At 39.3% G+C, this 13826-nt stretch overlaps 1 protein-coding gene across 1 annotated transcript; it reads right to left on the bottom strand.

Moving 5' to 3' along the window:
* Positions 1–484: 484 nt before the first annotated feature.
* Positions 485–10266, bottom strand: rergla (RERG/RAS-like a). Its single transcript, XM_084711044.1, has 5 exons — positions 10097–10266; positions 9931–9987; positions 7171–7244; positions 2242–2390; positions 485–1034 (listed from the first exon to the last, which is right to left on the bottom strand). The coding sequence occupies exons 1-5, from the start codon at positions 10146–10148 to the stop codon at positions 749–751; spliced, it is 618 nt and encodes a 205-aa protein (XP_084567170.1). The 5' UTR covers positions 10149–10266; the 3' UTR covers positions 485–748.
* Positions 10267–13826: the final 3560 nt, after the last annotated feature.

The raw sequence follows: 13826 nt of genomic DNA on the forward strand, positions 1-13826 counted from the left end.
GCAAGAGCAGCTGCTGCTGCTGCTAGCACTGCTAACATTGGCCACACTGTGTCAGGCTGGCAGCTAATGTTAGCTCCAGGTGAATGATATCATTAATCTACAGACACTATGATCCTCTTCAGTCTGAAATGGTGAAACATTTAGAGACTTTGTCATATTTTGAAGGTTAATGTGTAATGTTTGTATTGCATGATGCAAAGTGCCAAACATTTAAGCGGCATTTAAAATACAATTTGGTGATTGCAGATTAAGGTTATGAGTAATGACCTGTATTCTGGACAGTGTTTAATATTATCAATTATTGAACTGTGCTCAATTTTAACTGATTTACTGAGTGTTTTCTTAACATTAGACTAGTTGACTAGTCTAAATTAAGATTTGAGTTTAACTGACAGAGAAATGAGTTGCAAGGAACATGTCTGAAGATTTCATTTGTTTATCATGGTTTAAAGAACACCAGCTTTTTCAGGCATTTTCCTTAAGTTGGCTGAAATGCTTCAGCTGGTGTCTCTCATGAAATGTTTCAAATGATCTTAAAGAGCAAAAGCATGAATCAGTGAAAGTTAGCAGTGAGCTGTGTCTTATTATTCTATCACACTAACACCTCTTTACACATATAGACAGTCGGTCAGATTAATGCTAATCAACAGCCACACCAAACACAAAGATAGAAAGCGAGCCAGAGGGAGTATTTCAGTCCAGTGCCATCATTCTAGGCTTGACTGACGCTGTCCTTGTATGTAACTTCTCACACTGATTTCCTCCTCTTGCCGAAGACGTTGTTGATGAGTTTGGCCATGGATTTGGAGCCGCTGGGTCGTCTCCTGCGCTCCTTGGCCTTGCTGCCAAGGCTGGTGTTCTGCACCATCTTGGAGAATATAAGTGCCACCTCCTGGTAGTGTTCAGCTGCTGACAGCTCATAGAACTGACAGTGGAACTCAGCAGCCAGACACTGACCTTCTTCGCGCCGCACCTCCCTCATGTGGCACAGGTCCTGTTTGTTACCGACCAAAAATATGAGGGAGTCTGTATCCCTGTAGGCCAGAAAGAAGAGCAGGGTCACACAATCACTAACTCCTCCTTTACCTTAATAAAATACAAACCCCATTCTAAAAAAGGTGGGATGCTGTGTAAAATGTAAATAAAACAGAATGTGATCATTTGCTTATCTTTTTTGGCACATGTTCAATTTCAACAGTACAAAGACAACATATTCAATGCTTTATATCTCACCTTCATTGATTTTTGTTAAAATATGCTCATTCTGAATTTGATGTGTAAAATGCATTTCAGAAAAGTTGGGACAGGAGCAACAAAAGTCTGGGAAAGTTGTTGAATGCTTGGTATGAAAGGGGCATCTTTGAAAGGCTCAGTTGTTCACGAGCAAGGATGGGGTGAGATTCACCACTTCATGAAAACCTGCGTGGACAAATAGTCCAACGGTTTAAGAACATTTCTCAATGCACAACTGCAAAGAATTTAGAGATTTCACCATTCTACAATCCATGATATCATTTAAAGATTCCAAGAATCTGAAGAAAGCCTGTGACCTTCAGTCAGCTGAAGTAAGACTCTACCATGCAAAGAGAAAGACATATATCAACACTTCAACACAGACTTCTCTGGGCCCGAGCTCATCTGAGATGGACTGACACAAAGTGGAAAAGTGTGCTGTGGTCTGACGAGTCCACATTTCAGATTGTTTTCACAAATCATGGACGTCGTCTCCTCTGGGCTAAAGAGGTTAGTGTCCATGGCATCATGGGTAACTGTCACATCCATGAAGGTCCCATAAATGCTGAAAGGTACATAAAGGTTTTAGAGCAACATATGCTGCCATCCAGACGACATCTTTTTCAGAGACGGAACGTATTATTTGAGCGAGACAATTCCAAGACACATTTTGCATGTGCACATCTGAAGTTGTGTATCAAGCAAAAATATAAAAGACTGTGACGTTCAAACTTCAAACTATAACTAGTGTCCTCAGTTACTGGACACCTACTGAGTGTTCACAGAGCTAAACATGCTCCTGTCCCAACTTTTTGGGAACATGTTGCAGGCATCAAATTCAGAATGAGTGCATAGTTACAAAATGCAATTAAGTTAATCAGTTTGAATATTAAATATCTTGTATCTGTATTGTGTTCAGTTGAATGTATTCTGCTTTTCTGTGTCTAACTTTTTTAAAAGTGAAGTTTTTTATTGCTTCTGTCACATTACAGTGATCTCAGTCTGTACCTTTTGGCAGTTCCCAGGTGCAGCTCTCTGATTAGGTGCACTATGGCTTTGGCAGTGAGGAAAGAGGAGCGGTCACTGATATCGTAGACCACAATGAAACCATCGGCCCAGTGGATCTGGTCATTTAAAGTAGATTTACCCTCACAGGCCTGAAACACAGAGGAAATGAAGGTGAAACATTTTGTGGTCAAAGAATTTGTTTAAATTCAACCAGTTCCCACATTCTGCAAAAGTGTAACCAAGACCCTCAGACTGCTAGCCCCAGATCCATTTTTTGACATATTCAAAGTATGTTAAGTCTGGACAGCAAAAGAACACATGGAAGGAGTGGAACGGTTTGAAATGTGAAGCTGAAATCAGAGAATTCAGACATTAAAAAAAGGAATTTTAAAAAATCCTCAAAAAATGAATTGATTATCAGAATAGTTGGCCATTAATGTAATAGTTTACAAGTAATCGATAAACTGAGTAATCGTGGTCTAGACTTTGTCTGGTGTGATGGAGGGGACTTGATAGTGATTTGATTCATCTCAATTTCTCATACTACCACACTGAAAAGCTGCTTTAACAGAGTGCACAGTTACTGATGACTACGTTGTTACTACAGCCTGCGATGCCGATAGGTTGGTGATGTCTGGACACACAAATCTGATCTGATCACTTGCAGATAACAATGTTTGTTAAAGATCCGAACAGAGAGCCTTTGTGAAGCATTTGTGAGCCAGCTGAGGGCTTACAGTACACAAAAGACATGAGGTAGTCAACATGAATACATAAACTGAGGTGTGAACGTTAACAGAGAGGTGTGGGGGTGAGGTGATGCTGGAAGTGCCAGGCTGTCCTTGTGCTCTAACTCAGATTAATGGACCTGAGACTGGACTCAGGCTGGAGGCAGTGGTTCAGCTGAGGACAGCTCCATGCTCGACTGGCTCTCTAAAGTAGGATGGATGATCCTCACCAGCTTTTGCTTCACACTCACTGGGCTCGATTTTAATCACACAAGCACAACAACAAGTGCAGAGGGGCAGGTCTTGTGCCCACGGACCGTCTGACCATCTTCACCTGCTATTTTGGATGCTATTGTGTATGAGCAGCGGTGTGAAGTGCAAATGAGCTGAGTGGAGTGGAATGTAGATCAGAGGGTGATGTGATTAATAAATACACTCTCGCCAGTCACCAGTTCAGGTTCCATATGGAGTGTGGACTGTTAACTGGAGAGGTGCCAGTTCACCTCCTGGGTACTGCCAAGGTGCCTTTGAGCAAGGCACTGAACCCCTAACTGCTCAGGGTGCCTGACTATATATATGTATATATATGTATGTGTGCATCCCCCTCACACTGACATCTCTCTGATGTATGTCTGTGTATTTCAGGTGTATGTATGTACTAAATTATAGCAGGGTTAAAAACATAACTTCTGCTGAATGAATGGGGATGAATACAGTATGCCTACTTCTCCTTCTTCTTCTCAAGGTGCACAGAGCTCCACCTATATATCTGCATTCAGTCATTTCCAAATACTGAATCAGGACACACAGGTGGGTCACAGGAGATTTTATATGGGTCCCCAGATAAATAAATAAAAAGACTATGGAAGAAATTCTGCAAATTTAGGATTTTTATCTGCAGTACAGCTTTTATAAAACGTTTCAAACCTGTCTATTGTTTTACTGAGGAAAAAAGACTAAAATGTCCTGTGTTGTTTTCCCAAGAGGAGGAAATACAAACAATGAGACTACCTGTTAACTCAGCCTAAATGAATTTATTTCTCATTTTTTAAAGTTTTAATATAGTGTGATACAGAAATGGCAGTAAAAATGGTCAGAAATGTTCACTTATGCACAAACTTGAGTCACAATAGTTTGTATTTTTTAAAAAGTGGGTCCCCAGGAAAAAAGTTTGGAAACACTGGTGTAGAGTTCTTAAAGTTAAGGAGTAAAATGGTGGTCACATAATATCTTAACTAATGGGACAAAACAAGTACAGAATACAAAACACCACTGTGACAGAAAATTACTGAATATTAAGTATATGCAAATTGCTGATCACTGTTGAATCAACAGTTAAATAACTCACTGCAACTTTTGATGTGATAGAAGGTTCAGGCTGTGCAGTCACTTATAAGACCATGCAGTGTCTCAGTTTCTTGAGCTGTTCTTGTTGGAAAATGATTCTGACTGTATCTGGAGGGGCTATACTGAAAATCAGAGAAACATGTTTATATATGAAATAGCTTTTATTTGTATTTGCCAAGCTGAATGAACATTTTTACACCCTAATGGAACTTACTCAACTACTTAAAGTAAGTTAAGGTACTTCAATCAGTGCAAATCCTTTATAATAATTATCTTTTATGTTTCAATTTGTTATGCTGAAAGATTCAACTGAGCAAAAAGTACCTCAAACCTTGAGACAATGGAAGAAAATTATGAACACACTAAAACCTATAATAACAAAGTTTAATAATAAATGAATAAAAATATGGTATAAAATTTGAATAATAAATAAATTTGCCATTTTGTGGCTTATTTTTGTGCATAAATTCTCCCTGAGAGATGTAAATGTCTCAGAGACTTTGTGGTTAAATGTCTTTGACAGGTTTATATAAAGTACCTACCTTAAAGTGTGTCGCCCACTTTTCTTCACAAAACAGCAACTATTTAAAAGTTTGTAAAGGACAAACACCACACATTCAGCTTCTGTCATCTCATCAATAACATCCATTTTATGTTTCTTTTAGTTCCACTCTCCTTTTTACTCCACTACATTTGCCAGGCTTTGACTGCAGGAGTAGTGGTGGAGTATTTTCACAGTGTGTATTAGTGTTTTTACTGAAGTAAAGGATGTGAATTCTTTCTCCAGCACAGCTCACCTGTCTGAAGATCACCTGGTCCCAGTGTGAGGCTGAGTTCCACTGTCACTATGTTCTCCACAGAGAGTTTATCATCTTCCTCTGATTGTTGTTGATTTGTTATCAGCCTGATCAGGTCCAGTTTCTTAAACTCTCAGCTTCTCTTCTATGTTCTTCTATGTTCTCCTCAGAGCACCTTATTTAGTCACTTCACTGAATTTTATGTCTCCAATCTAGCAGCTGATTAACTTCAGTTGGGTGAAAAGTGGGTTAACTTCTCTTCTTGGCACCCAACTGACTCCACAGTAAACCAACTCCTGCACTGCATAAATGCAGTTTACAGTGATACTGGTGATAAATTTAACATTGAAATGTCAAGTAATTGTTGAAACACTCTGTCTTTGATTCCACAGATAAGTTTACTAAAGCAACTTTTTCATTCTATCAAACGATCATTCATTTTTCTGTGCTAAAATGCCAAGTGTAGCTAATTAATGCAAGCTTATGCTAATGTTATCATCAATCAAACTCTGTGAGTCAACTGAGGAGAACTTCTCCTGCTGACTTTGTAATGTTTCCATCTGAAATATTTTAAAAAGAGAACTGTGTAAAAGTGTCATGATGTAACATTTATGCTAAAAGACTGAGGCTAAAGACACACTCCAGCAAAACATTGGTCAGATGATGAAACAGGACATACAATAAGCTGACAGAAATGCATTGTCATCAGCCCACTTTAATTCTGCATCTCACACACTGTACATGCAGACAAAGAAAGTTTAATCCGTTCCCCACATGTGTCCTCTTAAGTTTTACATTTTGAGTATTGCTCTTTTCAGTGCCCCATGCACACTGAAATGCAAAGCTTGACAGGCTTGCTGTGCCCTAGTTGTGGTTGCTGATCAACGATTGGACAATTGCTGTTCAGAGGAGGGGCTTAGTGAAAGGTCAGTTGAGCAGGCTTCAAATAGTGCCTACAGTACCTCTGGAGGAGCCCCCCAACACTGACCCCCATCACTGTACTCAACAACACTGCGTCTGCTGTGGAAACCTTCAGGTTTCTGGGATCCACAATATTTCCACTATTGAGACATGTATCAGAAAGACTACTAGAGGATGTTCTTCCTGCTGCAGTTCAGTAAGTTCAACCTGTATCAGGAGCTGCTGATCCACTTCTACACTGCAAAACTCCAGTGTGATCTCTGGAAATCCATCACTGTCACAGACTAGAACAGACAGTCAAGACTGCAGAGAAAATCATTGGTACCTATCTGCCTTCCATTCAGGACACATACATGTCCAGTGTGAGGACACATGCAGGAGGAAACACCACTGCAGATGGTTGGACAGGAGGTAGATGATTAGATAAGAGCCTGTGTGAGTTTGGATTAGCAGCTGCAGTGGATAGTGAGGTCAGGTACAATAAGTGGTGACAGTAAGGTTCCCCCTGCAATCCTTTCAGACAGTTCTACCTAGAACCCAACATAAAGCGTTATACCAATCTGTGAAAGCTTTCACCCACAACCCCCTATGAAATGTTCTATAGACAACTCTGCTGTGATGTAATGGTTCCACCCAGAGGTTTCTACTGAGAACCTTTGAATATTCCAAGGGTTTTAACTACAACCCACCTAGGGGGTTCTACGGGAACCTTTTTATGTTCCAAGCAATTTATCTAGAACCCACTCAGGGGGTTCTATAGAGAACTTTTTTTATATTCAATGTGTTTTATCTAGAATCCACCCAAGGTTTGTGGTCTACAAAAAACTTGTTTCTATTCCATGGGTTTTATCAAGAACACACCTGGTGGGTTCTATAGAGAACCTTTTAATGTTCTGAGAGTTCTATCTAGACATCACCCAGGGGGTTCTATCAAGAACCATCTTTTATCATGGTACAAATAACCCTGTCTTCCAAAAAGGGTTCTTAATGCAACCTTTAGTCTTACAAAGAATGCCTGACAAACAGTTTTCATCAAAAAAGAGTTCTTCAGAACCAAGTGGTTCTGGGTAGAACCTCAGCCCTTCAGGAATAACCCTTTTGTAATCCTTATTTCTAAGAGTGCACTATAAACTCACCTGAGAGCATGGGTCATAGAGCTCCAGATTGATATGTCTCCCGTCCACAGACAGACGCTTTCTGTAGATGCACTCTGTGGGTGGAGGAGGAAGACAGCAGCAAGAGGATGAGGAAACAGGACAGAGGGGAAAAAACATTCACACGGAAAATGTCAGTTTAGTCCGTCTGAGACATTAAAAAACTTGTATTTTGTCTTGTTTTGTATGTTTGTGTTTTCCATAAGCAAATTATACTGAAAATATAAATGAGACCAGTGTAAATCATTACCTTCTCTTTAATGTTATTAGCTGCTATTACCTGCATTTGTCACGAACATTAAGACTAATTTCTCAGAATAATCATGCACCCGTCTCTTTCACACTACAGTATCTTTGTCTCACTCCCTGGCAGAGTGGAAAGTGGACAGGCTCAGATGATTATTCTGAGGGAAACAAAGGCCTATTGAGTCACTATCAGAGACTAATATGAGTCACTCCTCCTGCAGGTCAGGGAGCCTTTCAAGGAGGCTGCAGAATGGAACCATTACATCATGACTCCTCCAACCAGATATACTGCATAACAACCATCTGAAATAACATGAAATTGATCCAATAATCAGCCCAGCCATGCTCTTAATATTGAGTTATGCAACATTTCAATAATCTATGTAATGTAGTTTAAGACTTAGCAGTTGGCTACATCATGCAAAGTACATACCATGAGGGAGAATACTGTATACAAGAAACTGAGATAAGAGGGCTTGGATCGGAAATACTTGAGATAGATTAAGAGGTGTATAGAAACTACTGTAGAAACCAGCCAACCAAAAACATTCATTATCCAGAGTGTCTTTTTATAGGCCGACAGGCATCAAACTGATCATTAGATTGGCCTAAATATATGTAGACAGAAAAGAGCTACAGAATATTATAATAACCACATGGGGCTTCAGTAACTTTTAATAATGATGGGGATGAGTATTATTTGACATTTTCTGCACAGAAATATCATATCTGACAACCTGACTTTCAATACTTTTCAGTACTGATACCAAAGTGATACGATTTTAAAGGGTCACTTCACCCTAAAGTAAAATCTACATATTTTTCCTCTTACCTGGAGTGCTATTTATCCATCTAGATCAGAGGTGGCAATTATTTTTCATGGGGAGCCACATGAGAAACTGATCAAGCTGCTGTGGGTCAGATACAAATGATAAAAGGTCCTAATAATGGCCAAATCTCTACTAATGAAATGGTCAGAAGTGTTTTATACTGTTGGTCACCCTTTCTGAATTGCCATGTGATGAATTGTGGGTAAATATCTTGTTGGCAATGTCCAAACTTTAGTAGTAGAACAACATAAACAACATGGATGTGCAGCACGGAGTGAATAAAGTTAGTAATAAATAATGAATTAAGTTTCATATAAAATATACAGTTCATTAATATTATGAATGAACACAGCACTGACCTCTTTCAAAATAAAGGTCTGAAAACAGTTTGATGGTAAGCAAGCTGCTATTGACTGTCTTTGCTAGATTTTTAATTTTCGTTATCTCCATGATGGCCTTGTGGGCCACATGAAACTTTTCAGTGGGCTGCATTTGGCTCCTGGTCTGCATTTTGCCCAGGTCTGATCTACATAGTTTTGGTGTGAGTTGCAGAGTTTTGAAGATATTTGCTCACAGAGATGTCTACCTTCTCTCTAATAAAATGGGACTAATGGCACTAGTCCTGTGGTGCTCAAAGCAACAAAAGATGCATTTATAAAACTCAACCACAATGTCTCATGACCATTAAGCAGTTTCATGCAGGAACTATTTTCTTTCTACTTAAGTCCACCTGCCACCCATATCACTGTGCAGAGAGCGTGAATCTCATGGATGAGAGGCTAGTGCTTCTGACAGCGTGGCTTTGATAGAAAGAAAATCTAAATGTGTGGATTATCTTGAGTAACTGGTTCATTATATCTGGAAAGAGATGGTGCTGCTGAGTTTTTCAAATATGTTTTTTTGGTGCTTTGAGCTCCACAAGCTAAGTCCATCTACTTCTGTTATAGTGGACAGAAGTCAGACATCTCTACAGCTGATATCTGCACAACTCTGCAACTCACAACAAAACTATCTAGAGTGAACCTTTTAAAGGAATAGATCAACATTTTGAAAAATTATGATATCTGATCAAAAATGGAGAAAACAATCTTAATCTGACTGGACATTCAATGTAGGACTGTAAATACCCATTATTTTCATTGTTGATTAATCTATTCATTAATTTCTAAATTAATTAATTAGTTGTCTGGTCTATAAAAAGTCAGAAAATGGTGAAAGTTTACTGTCAGAGAGGGGTAAAGACACCAGAATTTTTTTTAATCACTCAAAATAGTTAGTGATTAATTTAATCGTCAATTAATAATCTATCAATTGATTGCAGCTGTAGGTCCATGCCAAAGTTAGGTACAGATTTGGATGTGGACATATTTGGTTTGGAGGAAAAACTTTTTAAAATTCAGTCCAACTTAACAGTGAAAAGTCAGATGCAGTGCAGTACATATGCAAATGTAAATATGGGATATTGGGATGTGCAGATAGTTTGAAGGGACTTCATGAGTCATATGTAGGCTATTATCATAATAAAAGTGAACTGTTTCATTTGTAAATAAATATGAAGCAATCTTGTTCATCAACTTAGTGTGTGTTCTCTCACTGTCTACAGATACACAGTCAGCTGACTACAGAGTCTTTATGTTCTTATCAACAGACCGATAATGATAATCACCTGAAGAAGAAGCGTATTCTCCAATGAAGCGCCTGGTGAGGAAGCGAACGATGAGAGCTGCAGACACAGACACACAGACAGACAGACAGACAGACAGACAGACAGGTGAGGTCGATGAGAAGAAATAACTTGTCCATGTCTTTCAGCAGCAGACAGGTTCTCCTACCTGATTTTCCGACCCCCTCGCCGCCCAGCACAGTGATCTTGATCTCGTTCATGCTGGCAGTAGAAACAGAACTAGTCCTGTGTGCAGAGTGATCCTGCAGGTGTCATGCTGCTGTGTGGAGCTGAGGAGGGACCAGCTGCCTCTCAGTCTGTCTTCACAGCTGCAGCTTCAGCAGCGGCTCCTCTGCTGCAGGCTGCAGGGTGGACGGCTCCTCCTTCAGGAGGAGGAGGCTGGCCACCGGGCAGGGGGGGGGGGTCTGTTCCTCCAGCCACACAAGGATCACTTATAGCCATTATTTCCTTTTTAACATTATTTTATTTTTTAATTCCTCTCGTGACAACCAAGACCCAAACTACAGAATAGGGGTGAACAGGGTAAGTGGAGCCAGTGGGTGAAATGAGCCACCCCCTGTATCCAGTCGTTCTCATTTATGCCTCATGGTCCACATTTTTTATTTTTTATCAGTCATTAAAGTCTGTCTAAAGAGGATTCAGAGTTTTCCCTCTAAACATGTTCTACATATTAGAACATAGAAAACAACTGAGAACTCTGTGGTACTGAATTGTGGAGTTAGAGTGTTAAACTGTTGTCTGTGTCCGGGATTTTTTGGGCGGACCTGAAACATGGCTCGGTGATGCAACAGAGCCGTGGTCCCCCAACACTATATGAGTGAATGAAAACGGATGACATCAGTGTCACCTGTGCTGTTTGTACTGACTGTCTGGGGTCTGACCACGATACTGTGGTGCACAGGACTGGAAGTAACTAATTCCATATACTCAAAAGACTGTAATTAAGTAGTGTTTTGGGGTACTTGTACTTTTATGGGTAGCTTTTCAAGTCTGTACTTTTACTTGTACTTATGTATGTATTAAAAGATGTAATCTACTTAGTACTTAACTGTGATTTTTAAAAGTAACTGACTACAATTAATATCCAGACCTTACATACACACCTCTGCAACCAATCAGGTGATCTGATCACAGACAGACCAATGGAAACAAAGACATACAATTCAAAAACAAAACAAAATGCTACGACAGCACACTTTTGGATAAAGATGTTAATGGTTAATCATTAATTGATTAATTGCTGTTTAGAATTTAACCAATTAAAAATGTATTCATGGATATTTAATCAATAGTCATGGCAGCAATTGCACTTCATTCAACATTGTTTTGTCTGTTGAATAAGGAAACTTAAACTTCCACTTAAAATGAGAAAAATACTGAACATGAGGGAAAAAACAGACTTATGTATTTAATAAATCATCAGTTTTGATGCAGCCCTAGTTTGCAGAGGTGACTGTGACGTCAGTGGTTAAAAGAAACTAATACTGTGAATAGTTTTTGAGATGAATATGTACTTTTACTTATGTATATTTCTAGCTCCAGTACTTTTACTTGTAATTGAGTAATATTTTAGCAATGTAACAGTACTTGTACTTGAGTACAGATTTTCAGTACTCTGTCCACCATTGGTGGTGCCTCATCATCATTACAGGAGAAACATGTGATGCTGCCAGGGTAACTGTTCTCTGTCTTTGGGTCAAATGAGGCCCTTCATATTCTGGATCTGGTCTAGTAATCAGAGAACAGCAGGTGGATTAGAGGTCAGTATATGAGCAGGGTGGGCTGAGACAAACCGGGCACACAGACTACCCAAAACACTCTGCATATTTTCCTGAGGTGTCCTGAAATGGCACATTAGTCCACCCAGACCACAACAACTTCAGACTCAAAACACACCAAACAGACAGAATCTACTACTGAGGCTACAAGACCACACAGAAAGAAAGAGCACCAACCAGCTGTATTAAAAAACACACATCAAAACTTTAAAATTATACAAAAAAAAAGCTACAAAATAATAATAATGAATTATAATTATCTGAACAATAATAAAATATAACTTCTAACAATATATAACATATTGGAATCTTATTTGTCACACCCATATTTCTAAAATGGGCCAGTATTTCTAATTATCCACCAGTAAAAACACCATTCATCAAATCAGTTAGAGTTGACCTGGACTGCCACAAAGCTGCGCTGCTCCCAAAATTTAGCGCTAACTCACAAAAGTTGAGTTCACAAGAATTTTTTGAAAAGTAAAGACCAAGCAGACCAACAGCCCCACTAACAAAAACTCTGCTGCAGGAACTCCTCCTGGCCAAGGAAGACTTAACTGCTGCTTGTAAGAATGCCTACGAATACCCCGAATTCATTGTCTGCTTTCAGATTCCCTCAAACTTCAGCATCACTTGAAAAAAGTGACAGAGAGTGACAAAGTAGTCCAAACAAACAGTAAGATGTGCCGGTGGCTCAGTACAGTACTTTTGCCTTGGTAACTGGGGTTAGACTCCTGTGAATGGCAGGATCTTTTTCTGGAAATTTGGATGTACCCAGAGGAAAGGTTCAAAATAAGGTAACAGGCCTCATGCAAGAACCTCATACAAACAGTTTTGTTCTTAAGTGGTGTGTACGAGTGATTTAGGAGAACTTGCCACATTCACCATTTTTCTTGTATTTTGAATTTTCTTTCAGATATGATATTTTGAGTTTGAAAAATAAATTACACTTCATTAGCATGCCAACATTATCAAGCCTATCATCATTAAATTAATGATGTATTATTACCTGCTGTCAACATGGCATGTTTGTTGTTTGATGTAGGGTTGGTGGGTTTTGTAAACCCATGGGCCCTCTTGTGGTCAAACTTTTTTTTTTTTTTTAAATGTAATGTTGCCGCGGGGTTACGTTACACTGCTGCACGGAGTGTAACGTTAGACTGGGTCACTGCATTTTGTTGCATATAAGGGGGGATACGAGCGCCACCCCCACCCCCCCACCCCTGCTACGCGCGATGTGTCTTTCTCCGGTCAGTTGTCATGGGAACAAGACGCTCTGACGGAGCAGAGACAAAACAAACGTGTGTGAATATGTAAAACGGAGCTGAAGAATGAAACAATAAGTTTACACCAATGTCAGGCCCCTTTAACCTCAAAACCCATGTGGAATACAGCCCAGTTACGCCACTGGCTAGACATAATGAGCTCAATTTAAGACCAGTATGAGACTGACCATTTTCTCACACTTCTTAAATTTGGCTCCTGAGAAATAACTAAATTGAGACTAACTTGAGAACTGAAGATCTTAAAATGTTCTTTTTTGTCTCACTTCCCTGATCGTAAATTTGTCTTAATCATTTTTTTTTAGATAAGAATGAGATCTTAAAAGAAAGCTTGACAAATGAGATTAATTTGTCTCAGTGGTCAAATTAAAGTCTTGTCTCTCCATACAGTCATCAAGGAGAAACCTCCGAGACACCTCTGAGCTCAGCAAAAGATCTCCTGCTTTTCTTTTGTTTTGCTTCTTTTTTCTCCTGAGGGGGTTTAGGAGAAACAGACGAGACTTCAGTGAGTTCAAATTAAGAATCTCATTTATTTCTCATAAAACAGTGAAAAGACTGTTTTCTCAAGTTTTGAGAAAATGGGTAGTTTCCTTGTAAAAATACCGGTTCTTTTGAAAAGCAAGTATTTAAGAGTTTTTACTGATGTCAGCTCTTCTGCCCTCCTGCCTTTACAGCATATTTTTGAATAAAGCTCCACATCTTGCCAACCTTAGAATCTTAGAGGATACCAGTGTAATCTTTACTGATTAACAGAAGGTGCAGAGACAGGGTCATAACTATGGTGCTTTTTTCATTTCCATGACGCAGTACTGTAGTG

Source organism: Lutjanus erythropterus, chromosome 22 (genome assembly GCF_056507025.1).
Source record: "Lutjanus erythropterus isolate fLutEry1 chromosome 22, fLutEry1.hap2, whole genome shotgun sequence".
Classification (NCBI taxonomy): Eukaryota; Metazoa; Chordata; class Actinopteri; order Lutjaniformes; family Lutjanidae; genus Lutjanus; species Lutjanus erythropterus.